Genomic DNA, 18,830 nt, shown 5'->3' on the forward strand with positions numbered 1-18,830 from the left:
GGGGGGAGGTGTGGTCTGACCTCGCCGTTGTTCCCGACGGCCGCCACCGCGTTGAGAAATGTGTTGCGGCGCGTGGCTGGCAGCACGTGTGGGACCGCCCCTTCCTTGGCCACGAAAGGAGCGAAACGAACCCGTTTGCTGGCGCTGGGTCGAGAGACCCAAAGGACTTGGCCGTGACCCTGGAGTCCTTGAAGCGCTCCAGCGTGTGGTCCGCTTTGTCGCCAAACAGGCGACTGCCATCGAACGGCATGTCCATCAAGGCATTCTGGACATCTGCCGAAAAGTTGGCGGACCTCAGCCAGGCGTGGCGACGAATCGCCACCGTCGTGGACATCGCTCTGCCCAGCGAGTCGGTCGTATCAAGACCACACCTGATGGGAGTATTTTGCTGCGTCTCGGCCTTCAATCATAGCCTTGCCGAGCTTTGCCCGTACCTCCTGCGGGCATTCTGGCAGCAGGTCCGCGACCGTATCCCACAGAGAGTGGGAGTAGCGGCCCAAGAGGCATGCGGTGTTGCAAGACCGCAGTCCCAAACTCAGGGACGAGAAGACCTTTTTTCCATACTGGTCGTACCTCTTGGATTCCCGGTCGGGCGGGGCCGACGGGAATGCGGTCTGGGAAGTCGAGGCCTGGATCACCAGACTCTCAGGGGTGGGATGGGTGGACAGGAACTTGGGGTCATCCTCACACAGACGGTGGCGTCTGGCCACGTTCCTATCAACAGGCGAACCTGAAGCGGGCCTGGACCACGTGCCCAAAAGAACGTCAGACAAGGCTTCGTTGAACGGCAGCAGTGGCTCCTGTGGGCATGACTGCGGTTTGAAGACCTCAGTGAGGATGTTAGGCCTCACGGCCGCGACGGGGAGCTCAAGGTGTAAGGCCTTGGCAGCCCATATCAGCACCACTGAATAAGCAGCCCCCTCGTCCGAAGCCACGGTAGGAGGCGAGACAAAGCCAGAGTTAGGAGAGTCGTCCAGACCACTGGCGTCACCCAAATCACCTGTCCAGTCCACATTGTACTGACACTCGCGTGACAGAGGGTCCTCAGACCCCTCCCAACCCTCTCCGTAATCTACATATTCACCATATTCGGAATCAACAATGTAGACCGGCTCCCCAGGGTCCACAGGCCCCATCGGCGTCGGATTTGGCGTCGGGCGACGCCGGTCCGACTCCGCGTCCGGAGTCGGAGAGGGTATGGGGGCGGCGCCGCCCGGCGCCGGAGCACCGGCGCCGCGCGGGGGCGGCGTCGGGGGCAACCCCGATGGAATCGGCGCCGGAGAGGCCGGTAGACCAGCCGGCGTCGACCCTGAGGGTCCCTGCGGCGTCGGGGTCGGAGCCGTCGGGGTCGGAGCCGTCGGCGGCACCGGGGCCGGAGCACCCGACTGCGTCTAGGCAGGAGCACCCGAACCGCTAGGGCCTCCGGACGGAAGCACAGGGCCCGAAGGCGCCGTAGGCCCCGTCGGAGGAGACAGTGCCCTCATGGCCATGAGGAACTCCTATCTCCCCGGGCGTCGCGCCTTGCCCAGAGACCGTAGGGTATGGAGCAGGCCGCGCCGGCGACTCACGCGGAGCCGCGGGGGTGGGGCCACCCGAACCCCCAGCCGCATCGCGCGAGCGTCGGGGGTACGATGACGACGCCCCGACTTCTTGTGTTTCCTACCTGAGGAACCAGAGGAATGGTGACGACTTCCGGAGCGCTCGTGGCGGCTCCGCGACCGCTCCCTCGACCGCTCCCTCGACCTCCGGCCGGACCGGGACCGCTCTCGACGCGGGGCCGACACCCGCAGCTCGAGTAGCTTGCGGGACCGATCCCGCCTAGCTTTACTCGTCAGGGCCCGGCAGTCGACACAGTCGTCCACGGCGTGGTCGGGGCCCAGGCACCGGAGGCAGAGTCGGTGATGAACCGTGACCGACATCGTGCGGTCACAGTTCTTAAAACCGGGCATCCTACCGGCACCGTAAGAAGAATCAAGGACTCACAAAAAACTTTGGTCAAAAGACCGGAGTACTGCACTTCTCGGATCTGCGCTAACTGGCGCGGAAAAAAGAAGAACTGACGTCAGCGCGCGGAGGCGGCGTCTATATACTCCAGCGACGTCATCACGGCGCACGACGCCGACGACGGACGCGGAGCCGCAGGGGACGCCTGCAGACGACGCCTACCGACGCGCAGGGGCACTGCTACGCAAAAGTTTCCGGATCCAGACTGACGCCTGGGGATATTCTAAGGTAAGGAATCTAATACTAACCTGTTTCTTTCAGATCAGTTGTATTGTTGCATGAGTGTGTTCCACGCATTGGTTGTATTAGCTGGCTTTTATGAGCCAGTCGTCGAGGTACGGGAAGACATGGATGTGTTGTCTTCGTAAATGGGCAGCCACCACTGCTAAGCACTTCGTGAATACTCTTGGTGCTGTTGTGACTCCGAATAGGAGTACTTTGAATTGATAGTGCTGTCTGTCTATTAAAATCTGAGACACTTCCTGTGAGCCTTGTGAATGGGAATGTGGAAGTATGCGTCCTTGAGATATAAAGTAGCAAGGAAGTCGTTTTGCGACAGAAGCGGGAGGACTTGTTGCAGTGTGACCATGTGAAAATGATCTGACTGTATGTATATGTTTAGCAGTCTGAGGTCTAGAATAGGCCTTAGAGAGCCATCCTTTTTTGGAATTAGAAAATATAGAGAGTAAACCCCTTTGTTTTGTTGGTGCAGAGGAACTGGTTCTATTGCACTTTTTTATCAGGGATTCTACTTCTTGCTTTAACAGTGCTAGATGTTCATTGGACGCTGTTTGGGTGGTATGTTTGGGGGGGTAGATGTTAGTTCTAGACAGTAACCTGATTGAATAATTTGTCGCACCCACCTGTCTGATGTGATGTTGGTCCAGGCAGGAAGGAACTGTTGCAATCTTCCCCCCACAGGAGTGGAGTGTTGGGGGGGAAGGGGAGGAAAGTCATTGGGTAGGGGTAGAGGCAGTGCGGGAGTTGTTGATTTTGCCTCTGCCTTTGTTGTTGTTTCCCCTGTAACCCCCTCTTTGGTAGCCCTTAGTGAATGTGGATTGGCTAGGGGTTTTGTAAGAGGTGGAGGGACTTTCGGAGGAGTAGCCTCTAGTGTTGCCTCTGTATGATGAGCGACGAAAAGAACGTCTGGGAGCTTGCTGTTGCAAGGCTCCCATAGATTTTGCTGTATCAGTGTCTTTTTTCATCTTTTCTAAAGACACGTCAACATTTGGGCCGAATAAATGTGTCATCAAATGGCTGATTAAGGATGGAGTTTTGCACCTCGGGTTTAAAACCGGAGATACGTAGCCAAGCATGTCTACGTAGGAGGGTGCTGGTATTAATTGCTCTTGAGGCGGTATCTGCCGCATCTAGGGTACAGCGAATAGAAGTGTTGGTAATATTTTTACCTTCCTGTATCAGTTCATTGGCCCTAGTTTTGAATTTGTCAGGTAGATGGTGCATTATGGACTCTAGTCCATCATAATGAGCTCTGTCATATCTGGCCAGCAACGCTTGGGTGTCGGCAATGCGCCAGATATTAGCTGCTAGAGACGCTATTCTTTTGCCTGAGGCATCAAGTAGCTTGGACTCCTTGTCTGGTGGTGAGGCCTCACCTGATGTCTGAGAATTAGCACCTTTACGTGCATTAGACACTACTAAAGAGTCTAATGGTGCTGGACCTTTAATATAGACTGGATCTGTAGGGGCAGCTTTATATTTTTTCTCAATTCGAGGATTGAGGACCCTAGCCCTGACGGGGTCTTTAAAAACCTCTGTTGCATGTTTAATTACACCCTTAAGCATTGGTAAAATGGCAGTAGACTTTTGTGCGTTATCAAAAGTGTCTAGTATGAAATATTCCTCTACCCCATCTGTGTGTAAGTCCACTCCATAATATTGGGCAGCTCTTTGGACTAGTAGGTTAAAACCTATAGTGTCCTCTGGTGGGGATAGTTTAGAAGGGTATATGTCGTCTTGTGGGACATAAGGCACATCAGGGGTGTTGTAATCATCCCATGGATTAGGTGACTGAGGGGGACTATAGGTCCCTGCTGGGTCATGTGCACCTCAATCTGTGTCAGAGTCTGTGTCTACATCATCTTGTGGATCAGGGGATGGTGTAGGTGAATGGTGAGGTGGAGTAGGTGTAAGAGGGGGAACAGTATGGGGAAGTGGAGGAGAAGGCACCCTTCATGGAGAGGTTGCAATGTCTCTCTTCTTTGGAGGAGGTAGAGGTGCTGGCACATCAAGTGGTCTCTTTTTGGAACTGAGAGTCAATTGACCAGTCTTAGGATCCTTGACAAGAGTTTTTTGGTTAGGATCAGGTGTTAAAAGTTCCCCTGAACAGGGCAGATCCTTTGGTGTCGAGGTTTTCGGCTCCGTAGGTTTTTTTCGGCACCGAGTCGGTAGCTGATTTATGTTTAGAAGTGTGCCCTTTTGAAGTGTCCTTTACCGGAACCTATTTCTTCGGTTCGGGGTGTTTTTTAGGTTCCGAAGCGTGTGAATCTGGAGCTTTAGGTGGTTTTTTAGTTGGCTCCGAATGCGGTTTCGGCATCGATGAGCCGCTGCCCGTCTTCGGTGCAGTTTGCTCCGGTGTCGGAGCAACGGTCGGCGTGGTTGACGAAGATGGCTTTTTCTTCGGTGTCGGTGTAGGATCGGCACAGTGAATAGGCTGGCTCGAGCCTGAGCTGCCTGAAGGCTTAATGGGCTTCTTTGCCGGGCCCAAAGGCGGGGCGTGGAAAGCAGTCTCTCGGTGTGCACCCGGGCCCGAAGGTGAGGGTGTGCCCGAAGACTTTTTAGAGGGTGTCGGGGAAGGGTTGGTGGTAGACGATGGAGTGACTTCCTCAACGTCGGAGTCTTCGGCGTCTGAGGAGCTGGTACACTCTTCAGCGTGCTGGTGTTCTGGCATGTCGATGCCCTCTTCGAAGATGTCGTCGGGGATCGAAGCTGACGATAGGGGCCATTTTCTTCGAGCTCGTCGGTCCCGGATCGTCTTCTTGGAGCGGAAGGAGGAACAAGTGGAACGGTCTTTGGCCTCGTGCTCCGGTGAGAGGCAAAGGTTGCACACCTCATGTAGGTCGGTGTGGGGAAACTTCGACCCACATCGAGGACACTTCTTGAATGGCGTCCTTTCCATGAGCCAGAAGTAAGGCCTAGGTAGGCCACAAGGCCTTCTTCGACGACCGGAATCGAAGACTTAGAAGGTGAAGAATCGCGTCGATGTGGAGGGTGATCGAAACAATACCGTTGGACTGGGTGAGGATTGCGGGCCGAAGGAAATTTGGTCCCTAACGGGAGCGCAGGATACACATCCGAGCCCGATGGCGGAAAAAAACAATCTGGGGATGGAGCCAATGCCCATGCGCAATGTGGTCCAAAGGAGGAGTCACCTATCTTGTGACTTCCAAAGAACTTTTCAGGACAACAACAAACTGCAAACATCCGGGCCCAACACTAGGTGGCGATCTATGCACAGTGTGCAATCTGCAGCTCATATGCCTCGAACAAGCAGTTCACAGTAATTGTGGTTAGCTCGTATGGCAAACCTTCAATAACTGGCACAATTGTAGGAAACCAATGTAAGACACCCGGTTGCTAATCCACAGTAGAGATAACTCAGACAGCATATAGACTCCAAGAAGTCAATACAATAATTCCATATAAGGAATCTGGTTTCTGTAAGGAATATCTGGCTCACTTTTTTAACATGGTACAAGCATCAAGGTCTTTCTCAGCGAAAATTGAATGTGGTACCTGAACATCAACTCTGAAACCAACATTTCAGTTCATAACTAAAAATGCTTACATTTCCAAGCCAACTTCGGGCTCCCAAAACTCATTTAAGTGCTTTAAATGCTCCAAGTGGCCTGAAAAAATCTGAACTGCAGAGGGACAATGACATTGCTTGTCCTGAAAGGACTCCACATACTCCCAGCAGATGCAAGAATAACGTTGTCTGTACCATGCACAAGGGTTACAGAGGCAGAGATGCAGGATACATGCAGAGACTTGCCACCAGCTATGTGTCTAACAATCTAGAAATCATGAATGTCAAACCTCCTGTCTTAAGTTTTCAGACCGAATATTCATTGAGGCATATGCCTGGGTGTTCAGAGACCTATGGACTATGTAGAATCAAAGCTGAAGGGCGGAACCAAACTACAACCTTTTCTGGAAAGGTTTGAAAACTGCACTTTCAACACATTCAATAAAATGAATCTTCTCTAAAACAGAGGAAAGACTATTTGAGTCAGAATTTACCAATTGGATTCCAACTCCTCTTTTTGCCTAGTGCCCCGACTCAGGATACACCAAGCACTCAAATAACTAAACAAAATATTCTTACCTGATCTTGTGTTGACAGCAGCGTACACAATGTTTCAAGAGCTGCTTTTCTTACAGAGGAAATAGTGTGTCGCAAGAAAGGCCATACACGAGGTACAAGAACTGTAAACGATTGTTGGAACCTGATGAAAAAACAGTAAAATTAGATTATATGAAACACACTGGCAGCTTTCACTGCAAAATGTACATTTGATGAAATCTTTTTTTTTTGTTTGAATTTGTTTATTGGGTTTTAGGTTGCATTTACATGAATAATACGACGGTGTTCATTCAAGGTTAAACTAGCATTACAAAAAATTGAAGTCATATAGATACAATTAGAGCTACGGATCCTGTTAGGCATTTCACAGTTCAGGGTCATTGTCAATCTGTTGTCCTTATCTGCGTGCCTCGGTGGCACGTATCACGTGGCTTCCCACCATAACGTCTGCATCCTCCATAAGCGGGACCATCCTGAACATGCTAGACTATCGACTGCACCCGTAGGGGGATGAGCTCATGTCGTGTCAGGTACTGTGGGGGTGACGCTATGGGTATCAGGAATGTGGTTGTGAGACGTGGTAACATGTGACATCGTGGTGTCTCTATGCGTGAAGTCAATCAGCTAGTAATATGTACTAGTAGCATTCTGTCTAGTTCAAGCATGCCTTCTTTCCCAGAAACTATGGGGGTGAACTGATGAACTGGGGGGTGGGAGTGAGGGAAGGACGGGAGGGGGGGGTTTCTAGGTCACTGCGTCCAAGCACAATATGTATATTTTCAAGTTGTGAGGTATAGGTCTATAGCGAGCGTCGGTGGATTGTGTCTGGGCTTCGGAGGGCCAGCGCTCGTGGTCACTCACAACTGGTGTGTAGACTCCATGATATGTTTATGGAGGCATGAGGGCCGGCGTCGTCGGTCGTGTCTGGGATTGTGTGGCAGTAGGGGACTCCTGAGGGCGTGTCGTCTGTGTGAAGGTGTATAGTAGTTGGGCCCACTCCTGGGATATGGGATGTTTGCGATGTCCCCGTACCTCCTCCTCCCGTAGTATCTCCTCCTCCGCCTTACCCCATTTAAGTACCGCACCTACCCATGCTGCCTCCGGCGGTCCCGCAGGGGCTCTCCAGTGCATGGCGATACCGTGTTTTGCCAAGAGGATTGCTAGTGATAGGAATCTGTATTGTGTTTTCTCAGTTTTCCGTTTGCGGAAAATTCCGAGTGCGCATGCCTCCCACGTGTTCATGGTGGCAATGGTCGTGGCCTCTTCTAAGGTTCGGTGGATCGTGTCCCAGTACTGGCGGAGAGTGGGGCGATCCCAAAACATGTGCTTGAAGTCTGCACCCGGGGTTCGACATCGGGGACATTCAAAGTGAGTGTCCGGGAAGAATCGTCGGAGGCGGCCCGGTGTAAGATAGGCCCTGTGGAGGACGTTGAATTGTATGTTGCGGAACCTTGCGTTCCTGGAGACGTTTTTGGGATATTCCAGGGCTGACCTCCATTCCCCGTCATGGACCACTCTGCCGAATTCCGTCTCCCATTTCTGGCGTAGAGACTGGAGGGATGGGAGGATTAACGAGCGCACCGCCCTGTAGAGCCATGTTACTAAGTGTCTCCCCACCCCCATGTGTAGGATCGTATGAATCACTGGATGTGTCGCTGGTTCGCCGGCCCCTAGGTTCCAGTGCGTACCGCGGCTATCCAGTAATTGCCTATGTAGCAAAAACTGTCCAGGGGGTATGCCATAACGGTCCATCAGCTGCTCAAACGTCAGCAACTGCCCGTTGTCGAACAGAGACCTGATCTCCGTGACCTCCAGTTCTGTCCAAACTCGAAGCGCGCCCGGGGAGTAATATGATTCTCTGCGAGGGAAACCCACCAGTGGCAGCAAAGGCGAATACGGTGGTTGCGTTTTGGACATGCGGTGTATCCGCATCATGCACGTTCGGGCAACGGACACCTGCAGGGGACGAGTCCGCAGGGGTTTAGTGCCCGGTAACAAGAGTCTGACGACCGCGGCCTGCGAGAGAGGACCAGTAGTTGTGTTGGTCTCTCCTGTGTGGCGTCCCGCCGTCCAGTAGGACAGCCACTGGAGCTGGGCCGCTAGAAAGTATGCCTCAAAGGCCGGCGCTCCCAGTCCCCCTTCCGTGGTAGGCAGGTAGAGTGTGGTGAGCGCCACTCGTTTTCGACCCCCTCCCCATATCAGGTCTATCAGAAGAGTGTTCAGTTCTCCGAAGAATGATCGAGGTGGGATCACTGGGAGATTCGCGAAGCTATATAACAGGCGGGGGAGCATGATCATTTTTGCCAGTGCCACTCGGCCTATGGGCGCCAGTGGGAGTGTCTTCCAGAAGTTGACCGCAGATCGAAGACCAGCTAGTGTCCTACGATGATTCCCTGTGTATAGGTCCTCCGGGGTGTGGTACAGCCGTATTCCCAGCTATCGGGGGGCGTCGGCGTTCCAGGTGAGTGATTGAGTTCCCATTCGGATTTCGAAGGGGGCCATATGGGGGCTCAACGGGTATATGGATGATTTCCCCCAGTTGACCCTTAGGCCTGACACGGTCGCAAACTCCTCTAACGTTCTCCAGATGCACGTCAGGTCGCTCGTGTCATCCCTAACATAGATCAGGAGGTCGTCTGCGTATAAAGAGACGCAGTGCCACATATGCGCTAGGGGGATACCCCAGTCTACACCCTCTCGTCTCAGGCGTATCGCCAAAGGTTCAACCGCCAGAGCAAACAAGAGGGGCGACAACGGGCATCCTTGTCTAGTTCCTCTGCTTACGGTGAATTCCGGGGAGATATAGGTGCCGATCCGGACCCTGGACCTAAGTTGTGTGTACAGGAGCGTAGTGTAAGCGATGAGGCGGGAGCCAAAGTTGTTCTTGGTGATGACTGCGAACAAATATGGCCATAGGAGGGTGTCGAATGCCTTCTCGAGGTCTAGTATGAGGCAAGCTGCATTCGGGAGCTGGGTTCGTGTCATGTCTTGGACGTGGAAGAGTCTACGGAGATTTTGAGATGTGTTGCGGTTTGGTACGAATCCGTTTTGGTCGGGGTGGACCAGTTGGGGTACGACTTGGGCATATCTTGTCGCTAACAGTTTCCCCAGGATTTTACAGTCTGAGTTAAGTAATGTGATCGGCCTGTAGGACGATGGAAGTTGGGGGTCCCTGTGTGGTTTTAGGAACGACACTATTATTGATTCTCTGAGGGAGCGTGGGAGGATTCCCGTCTGGAATGCGTCTTCAAACATAGTCGTTAGGCGCGGGGCGAGATGAGTTACAAACGACTGGAAATACTCGAGGGGGAAGCCGTCCATGCCTGGGGCCTTGTTCCTAGCAAGCGTCCCTATCGCTGCCTTAATCTCGGTCTGCGTTAATTTTCTGTCTAGGTCCTTTCGGAGCACTGGCGAGACCTGGGGGATTGGTAAAGGGAGTAGGAAGTTGGACACCATGAGGGCGTCATCTTGGCTGGAAGTTTGATATATGTGCGAGTAATATGTGTAGAAAACCTGCATGATCGCTACCTGGGAAGTCTGGAGGTGACCGGCTTGGTCTGTAATTTCCGTGATAGGTTTCAAGTCGGGGTCTTGCCGAGCTAACCATGCTAAGAGCGTGCCACCCCTGTTGCCCTCCCGGTGTACCCTACTGGCATATTTCCTGAAATTGTATTTTCGCAGGTCCCGCAATGTCTCGGCGTATTTTGTCTTAGCCTCTGCTATTTGTAGCTGGGTCACCTCGCCGCGGTCATCTGCTTGCAACATGGCTGCTAGTTCCTGTTCTGTGGTGTGCAATGCGCCTTCTAGCACCTTTCGCACTCCTAACACTTGCTGAATGCTGTGTCCCCTCGCCACTACTTTGTGCGCATCCCACTCAACGAGACTAGAGGACGCCGAGCCCGCATTGAGTCTGAAGTGTTCCTGCAGGTGTTCCCCGTGATCATGTGTGAATGCCGGGTCTGTGAGGCACTCCCGAGGGAGCTTCCAGGTCGGTACTGGGGGGTGGGGCGGTTTCCATCGGAGGGTCAGGACATGGGCGTCATGATCTGATAGCACTCTGCCTAGATAGTCTGTGTGTTTGGCTTTGGCGTGTATAGCAGGTGAGCATAGAAATCGGTCAAGTCTCACTCGAAGATCGTGTGGAATGGAGTGAAACGAGTACAGTTTCGTTGTGGGGTTCAGTGCTCTCCACGTGTCCGTCAGTGTCCAGTGTTGAACCCACATTTGATGAAATCTTTGCAAGGATTATAACATTTTAATTAACAATTTAGTCTTGATTAAGATCTGTAACAGGGATGTATTCATTTGAAAAACAAGTAAAATGATTAACTAGCAAGGGTTAGTTTCATGGATTGCTGTAGAGCGAGTGACCTAATACAGCATTTTCTATAAACTTATGATACTGTATTAGTAACCAGTGTAGTTCCACAATTGCTGTGAGAAGTAAGCAAAAAGAAATGCCGTCCACAAGCTTTTTTTCCCCTATGTATTTACTTTTAATACAATGGTGCCACCCGCGCTTTAGCGTTAAACATCTTTAGCAAAAGCGCAGGTGCCGCAATTGCTTCAAATGTAAAAAAATAGTAAAAAAAACCCCTTTTTTTCCATTTCTTTACTTTTGAAGGAATTGCGGTACCCACACTTTAGCTTAAGATGTTTAAAGCAAAAGCGCCATTGTAAAAAAAAAAAAAAAGTGTACAGGTAAAAAAGGCATGCGTTTGCGTTCGGTGATCGCAGGTAACACGAGAAAAGCACTGCCGCCAATATTCCAGTTCAAGCGTGCTGCCCTGATTAAATAATTTTTTTTTAAACTGTTGCAGAACAGTGTGTCCTGCCTGCAAAAGCCCTTTAAGAAAAGCGTGGTCGGAGACTGTAATTAAAGGATACCGAGTAACAACACATGTAACAAGGGGGTCCTCCGGGAAGGTTACACAACGAAAAAAGGCAGTACTAAGGAGGGACTACTAAGCCTATTGACCAATGAAAAGCCACCATTTACAAATGACAGTTTAGTGAGTCAATTGAAAAGATGGCTGGAAAGTGGGCGGAGCTTCATGCCCATATCCTGAATACAGCCGAAGAGACAGAGCAAGTGCTGCCTAGGCGAGACCTAAAAAAAAAAACCCACAGGTACCAGAATGCAAAGTGTTGTTGGCTAAAAAGCATGAAGCAGCTGAAACAGTCACATGCAGACAACTAGGAGTTTTGAGGCTGCAAAAAGAGGCTTAGGGAACTCTGGCCTATTCCCTGCTTTTTCCCCTCAAAGTTGAAGGTCCTGGCCGATCAGTGAGCCGATTTCTTTGCCAATCTGGACGACACCTGGACAAGGCTCAACCAACATAAGTAGGCACCAGCTGCCGGGAGGGGTGAGAGGACATCAAACTAGTCTCTTCTGCAGCAAAGCCCCAGATGCGTGCAGGGCAATCCCACTGGATTAACAGGAGTCGCCCCTTCACGGATCAAGATGCAGCTTGAGCGGGAGGCGGCCATCACCATTACAAGAAGTGGCCTTACTTCAGACAGCTGGTGATATGTCTGACGAGACGAAAGAATCCTAATCTAGTGATAACTCTTGCACTGGCCCTTTTGAACTCCACAAACTGCAATGAACTGGTGTAAACCTCAGCGGTCTCTCCATCTGGTACCGCCTCGCCCTGCCCTCTCCGACTTCCATACTCCTGTCTTTAACACAACTTTGCAGGTATCCATACTTAATCACACAGCTTGGACAGCTCAACCATCCTTACCCGATGTTAGACATCCATGGTCCGAGAGTCCAGCTGTTGGCAGATGTAGCAGCAAATTGCACTCAGCTATCTGACCCCCCCCCCATTGCACTCAGCTATCTGACACCCCCCACCCCCCCATCTACTCAGTTCTCTGATAAATTGGTAAATTGTGGAAGGGCTGTACTTCGAGACAACCATTTTCAACAGCCCTGTGGCAAATGTTCGAACCACCCCAAAGCGACAGCTCACTTTTTACGGTTTTAATTGTAGTTCATGGTTTCTAGTGGTTTTGGTTGGTGTCGTTTTGCAACTGATCAGGGGTTCATAATGTGGAGTGTCCACTCAAAAATTCAGCATGGGGCTTACCCAGAAGAATACAGCAGGATATCCAATGGGGGTTTAGATCACAAGATAACCGGGGAAACATGGCGAGCAGAGGTAAATGTATGTTCACAACTTGGAGTGTACGGGGTCTCGGCACCCCAATGAGGTTACAAGTATGGAGTCTGATTAGCATTAGATAGGGAGGGTCCCAAGACTGGGAACAAGTAATTCTCCGTGTTGGTGGCTACAATCGTTCTGCATGTTTTGGGTCTTGCCCTAGGGTCCTTCTTCCTCTTTTTAGCAGGTGAAGCCAGCTCAAAGGATGGTGACCCAGCTGTCATTGACCTCAGCTATGGTGGGGCTCTTTGAAGGGGTCTCAGTGTTGGCAAGTTCCCGTTGCCCAGCAGGCTGGAAGACATCCCCAGTTGACACCTCCATCGCAGAACAACCCCCCTTTGTTTGCGCATCGGGATTTTGTGAGGCTTTATCCATCCCTAGACACAGCTTCACCTCAGCACTTTGAATCTCTTCTGTCAAGGCAACCACCGCCAACATGAAATAATAGATGCACACTTTCGTGAGTCCTTGGCGGCGTCAGAGTCAGAATTACAAGTTGATTTTCGCTTACCCATGATAGATACCAGATAACAGCTGAAACAGTGATGTCCCACACTGAGCCAAACGCAGGATGGGCCCGTCCGGGGATCAGCCCTAGTGCGTCCTGCACAGCAGTACAAAGAGTTGCGCTATATTGTGCTTGGGGCTGCTGGTTCAGGTGCTGCAGACTCATAGGACCGCCGCCTGGGGCCCTGTGCAATCTGGGACTCGCAGTCCCAATGAGGAAAAGTGCTGGTCATCCAAGACTCAACCAGACTCTACTCCTTTTTTACTACAGGTGACGCACTCCCAGGTTTAGCGAAGCTACGTACCTAGCTCGGAGTATCAGTGATCACTCACCTCTGCAAGAGCTGGTGACCACTAAAGATCCGATGTGGAAAATAGAAACGTGGCACCTCTCCAATGAGCAGCAGGTTAAACGCCTAGGTAAAGCATCCAAACACTATTTTGAGGAAAATAAGGACTCAGTAAAGAGCCCAGTTACTTTGTGGGAGGCGTACATGATCAGGAGAGATAAAGGGCAGATGAGAGAGACATGCTAGATTGGCTATCTTTGAAGGAGTATGGACTCCGTTTGATAGGAAATATGAGGAGACTCCGACCCCCACCCGGCAAGATGGCCATGGATCCAAAGTGAGCCGAGTATCAGACAGTTGCTAATCACAAAGTTAAAACTTCCTATATGGCGAAACAGAAAAGGATATACGAAGGGGAAACAAGACTGATAAATTGCTAGCGTGGATCGGTAGTAAGGAAAGTGATAGTGTATCCACTAGTGAATTAAAAAGTAGACTCCTGTGCCATGGTGAGACAGTGGAGAAATTTGCCAGGCATTTGGCCAGAAATCTTTTATAATTCCCATTTGCGAGTCAATGATTAGGAGGTGCTAGCCGTTATAAATGACGCCCCATGAGCCAGTTGGGTGGGGACCACGCTAGAGACCTAGAGGGAGACATTATGGAAGAAGTTTCCTCTGTCATGGGTCAAAAGCAATCCGGGAAACTCCGGGACCGAACGGGTTCCCAGTTGAACTTTTTCAGAAATTGCAGAGGCCCTTTGCAGCTCTTCTGTACGCAGCCTTAGTCAAAGCATTTCAAGCTACCAGACGACATGCATTCAGCAATAGTGGTACTTATCCCAAAGGCAGGAAAGCCCCACAAAGCAGATATCAAGATACTGGTCAAACTCCTAATGATCAGACTAAGGGCGATGGTGACAGAGTTGGTACACCCGGATCAAAACGGTTTTATGCCGAGTCGTTCAACCAGGCTGAACCGGAGACTGCTACATAACTTGGCGGGAGAGGGGAATTCGCCAGTGAGGAAGGTGATTGCCTCACTAGACACAAATTAGGCCTTCGACTCTGTGGTAAGGGCTTACCTCTTCAGGGTACTAGCTAAGATGGGGTTCTGCCCCAGATAAATCAGGTGGGTCAAGCTACTATGATCTAGCTAAGGCCTGAGAGCAGATTAATGGTCTACCTCACGGAAATGCAAAGGGGCACGCGTCAAGAGTGCCCACTTTCGCCGATGTTCTTCACCCTGGCTACAGAAATCTTGGCGGAATGGAATTGCCGTGAACTGGGACAAATCTTTGTTGTTCCAGATGGGAGAATGGACACAGAGGGAGACACTCGCTGAAGGAAGCTGGCTTTTTATATAGTGTACCAAAAAAGAGGTACACTATGTAGAAAGTCCAGATGACCTTTATTGGCTTACAGGATTCAAATTAATCCCAAATGCTCTCTTTTTGTGGTACTGTAGGCGAGCAGTTTAGGCCTATCAGATGGTCGCGTTAAGCACTTGTTGAACACACACAGAGTCAATAAATTAAACACACTGAAGAAACTCTAGATCAATGTAGAAAAAGAACAGATTTTTATATGAATTTAGACACCAAGATCATCATAATTAGGTAAGTACTTTGTCTTATCACTTTATACAAAAAATACCCTTGTAGCTTTGAAGAGGTAATGTTATCCTGTAGTAGAAAATACACTGCAGACGCTCACTTGTAAATGACTTAAAGGACTGTTCTTCTGGACTGAAGGTAAATAGGGGGGCAAGATCCAGGGCCACACCAATGGGTCACCTCGGTCAGCTCTGGGGCATCCGAGTGTAAAGATGCGTTTCGGTATCAGGTGCCCCCTTCAAGTCAATGAGAAACTGTCTTGATGAGAAAAGGGTGCAAGCAGGGACTGCGGGCCAGACTGGTTGAACCTACAGAGGGGCTCAGGTCTTGAGCGTCTCTGGCACTCAGGGACACTGTCGGTTCACTGGTATTCGGGCTGGGTGTGGGGGCTCATAAGGAGTAGTGCCTTGTCTGGCAGGGTCACGCTGTGGGAGCCTATCGCGGTTCTCTGTATCCTGCAGAAAGAGGATGCAGGTGGTGACTAGAGGGCCAGTCCAAACAAACCCAAGGAGGGTTGATTCAGCTTTAGAGGGTCTCTGGACCCCGTTGACACAGTCTGTTCACTTGGACTCAAGTTGTGGGGCTCAGGTGCAGGGATGCTTTTCCATGTCGGGTCGAGGCAGTCAAAGGCTCACTCTCTGTATCTGTAGCCTGATGGAGAGGGAAAAACAGGGCAGCAGGGCCACTCTCAAAGCTGGTCTTGTGGATCCTGACATCCCTCGAAGGTAGGTTTGTCTTTGTGCTGCTGGAGTTCAGATTGGACCACCAACAAACCTTTGTTTCTACCAGGGACCTGGCACCCCAAGTATAGGTGCAGGGAGACTCTGGGAGGGGTCAGCATCTCAGTACTTTGATGAAGTGGCAGGGCTGGCCTCCTGAGCTCCAAGCAACCTTCCCCAGGCTGGTTGCTCCCTCGGTGGGCCCAATGGCCAACAGGACAGAGTATGGGACTTTGCAAGGGATGCCTGCATATGCAGGGAAGCAGCTACTCTGATCCAAGGGAGACGTTGCTGGCAAGATGAAGTTGTGGGTCACCCCTCCACAGCTTTGGGGGGCGACACTCCTTTCTCGATGTGCCAGGTCCGCGCAATTGTGAAGGTCCAACAGCAAGGAAGGGGTATGCAAGCGGTTCTGATGTCCTCAGGGGTCGCTTCATGGGCACTCTGTCCTTTCTTCTTCAAGCAGACAAATCAGAGTTCCTGCTCTTAGGGGGCCACCCAAATACTGAATGCAGGAGCGTTAAAGTGAGTGAAGGGTAGAAGCAAATGGGTGATTTACACTTGGGGTTACTACAGCCCCCTAATTGACCCCTTCCTGTGGGGAGTTGGCATACGCCTATCCCAGAGTTCCTAATTCCAGCAAATCCAAGATGGCAGAATCCTTCTTTCGTGGGTCACATCAGGCAGTCCACTTTAGGGTGAGATTGGCCTGGTAGTGCAAAACACCTCCCTGCATAATTTCCTGGTTGTTCTCGTGCCAAATGGGCCTCAGGGCAGGGGATGGCATCTCCCACGTCTGGGGTCGCATATCAAAGGCGGCAGGGACTTTGAAGTCCTTGGCCTTGATATCCTTGGCCGTGATATCCTTGGCCGTGATATGCTACATCATTAGCCATCCTGCTGAAGGAGATGTGAACACCTTCCTCCGGAGTAGGCATTGTTTCTGGCCTCAAAAAGCATTGCCTCACCTGCAGGGGGTCAGAAACCTGTCTGTGGGGGCAGGCTGGAATCCACTAGTCAGCCAGCACAATAGAGGCTGGTGGGTTTTCAGGGGGCACCACTAAGAGACCCTCGGGTACATATCTAAATAAATTATTAAGACAAGGTGTTTGATATCAAACGCCATGTGTTTTAGTGAAGCAGTCAATTAGCTGGGGAACTCATAATGAACAGTGCCTAATGTACAAGTTTCTTACCTTCGGTAACGATGTATCTGGTAGAGACGTTGCCTTTCAGCAGATTCCTTAAATTAGAAATATCCCCAGGCGTCAGACTGGATCGGACTTGTTTTGTAGCAGCACCTCTGCGCGCCGGGGGACGGCCCCACACGACGCTGCCCTCATGTCGTCCACGCATGTGACGTCAGCGAGGTCATACAATTCCCGCCCGGTGAGCTGACGGCAGTTTTCTTCAGAGAAACTTTTCCGCGGCACAACACAGAGCCACCAACAAAAAACTGTGAATGTATGGGGACAGTGTGCGAGGGATGAAAAATTCGTGAACAAGAAGGAGGATGGTGGAGACACCATCATACAAGACAGAATTAGACACTGCCTACATATAAGTGAAAAGCTGTGAGAAAAAGCCCCGCAAGCTAAGCGAAGACCATTCCCTGAGTGCAACAAGGGAAGAACATCTCAACAGACCTAAAGAGACTGATATTGTCACGTAGAACTATGTCGTTTGTTAAGAACGGAGCACAGAAAAACAACAGTGCACCGCAGGAAGGATGAAAAGACTGGCCCTTTCCCTATAATAAGGGAGGTTGAAACCAGAGCACAACCGACCCCCAAGAGGATGACCAAGAGGAGACCAGGGCCCGAGTCAATAGAAAAGAAGAGAAGTAAGGAAGGGAAGGTAACTGGAGAGGAAAACGAATCTATTTGTGCCGTATTACAGGAAACAAGCCCTTCAGCAGAGGTTAACTGTAAATGCAAACACTCAGAGGGGAGCCGCAAACTGAACTCCTGTGAGATCTAACCCAATGGCTACTGAAGAGGTCAGCGGAGAACACCACCCGGCAAGGTTCTCGCAGAACAGGGAGGCTGGCTGGGTGGGCGTTAAGGAATCTGCGACTAGACAACGTCTCTACCAGATACATCGTTACCGAAGCTAAGTAACTCGTACATCTGATAAGAGACATCTAGCCGCAGATACCTTAACTTAGAATAGATACCACAGCCATACCCCAAAGGGGAGGTGGGTCTGCAACAGAACAACAGAAATCGCCAAGCATCCGATCCGGCAACAGAGTGACTGATAAAGGGGAAAAACTGTGGCGGAACAGCCAGACAGCAACCCAAGCAGCTCGAAAGAGCAGAAATAACAGGATAGTAGATATCCGAAAGACACCATACCCGTATAAAAATGACAGTTAGAACGGCATGAGCCCTATACCAGAGCAAAAGGGGGAGGGGCAGAGGAAGGAAAGAGAGAGAGGGGCAGAGAGACAGAAGAGAGAGAGAGACAGCAGAGAGAGACAGCAGAGAGAGGCAGAAGAGAGAGAGGCAGAAGAGAGAGGCAGAAGAGAGAGAGGCAGAAGAGAGAGAGGCAGAAGAGAGAGAGGCAGAAGAGAGAGAGGCAGAAGAGAGAGAGGCAGAAGAGAGAGAGGCAGAAGAGAGAGAGGCAGAAGAGAGAGGCAGAAGAGAGAGACAGAGAGAGACACAGAGAGAGACAGAGACAGAGACAGAGAGAGAGACAGAGAGAGACGGAGAGAGAGAGAGAGAGAGAGAGAGACCACTCTCCGCTTAATGGCGTACGATGAGTACACCGACCCAAACTCGAAAAGCAGTTGAAGAGATGCAACCAGAGCCTAACAGACTGGCCTATAGAAGGAAGCCTAAGGAGCCGTTGTCAAGAGCCCAACACTCCAGAAAAGACACGACCAGTGTCGAACACCAAAAAGGGAGCATATGTAAAACTGGGAAATCACTCCAGTAAGCGGAAGCAAGGAGGAACCTATGTGCAACTTGCAACAACTCAGAAAAGATCCCCCACACACGGACATATTGGTCCAGACCACGCAGCCTCGACAAGAGGTGGCGACGTTGGAAGGATACACCAAGGCAACCAGCATGTATACATAAACGTATAAACATATAATTATGTAGAGACAGAACTAGCCAGGAGCATGAACATGTCCATACCGAATCATACCTAGTACAGTAAGGGCAGGTAGGAGCCGTTTTTGAAGGGGAG

The 18,830-nt window shown here is 50.9% G+C and overlaps 1 protein-coding gene across 2 annotated transcripts in view; it reads right to left on the reverse strand.

Annotated features, from left to right (window-relative positions):
• The window catches only part of BTAF1 (B-TFIID TATA-box binding protein associated factor 1), a 984,515-nt gene that overhangs the window by 722,510 nt on the left and 243,175 nt on the right, over positions 1-18,830 (reverse strand). For both annotated transcript variants that reach the window (XM_078643429.1, XM_078643428.1), the window contains exon 14: positions 6,353-6,473. In XM_078643429.1, the coding sequence (XP_078499555.1) occupies positions 6,353-6,473 (121 nt within the window). The remainder of the gene's footprint in view (positions 1-6,352; positions 6,474-18,830) is intronic.

Source organism: Lissotriton helveticus, chromosome 5_1 (assembly GCF_964261635.1).
Source record: "Lissotriton helveticus chromosome 5_1, aLisHel1.1, whole genome shotgun sequence".
In the NCBI taxonomy this organism is placed as follows: domain Eukaryota; kingdom Metazoa; phylum Chordata; class Amphibia; order Caudata; family Salamandridae; genus Lissotriton; species Lissotriton helveticus.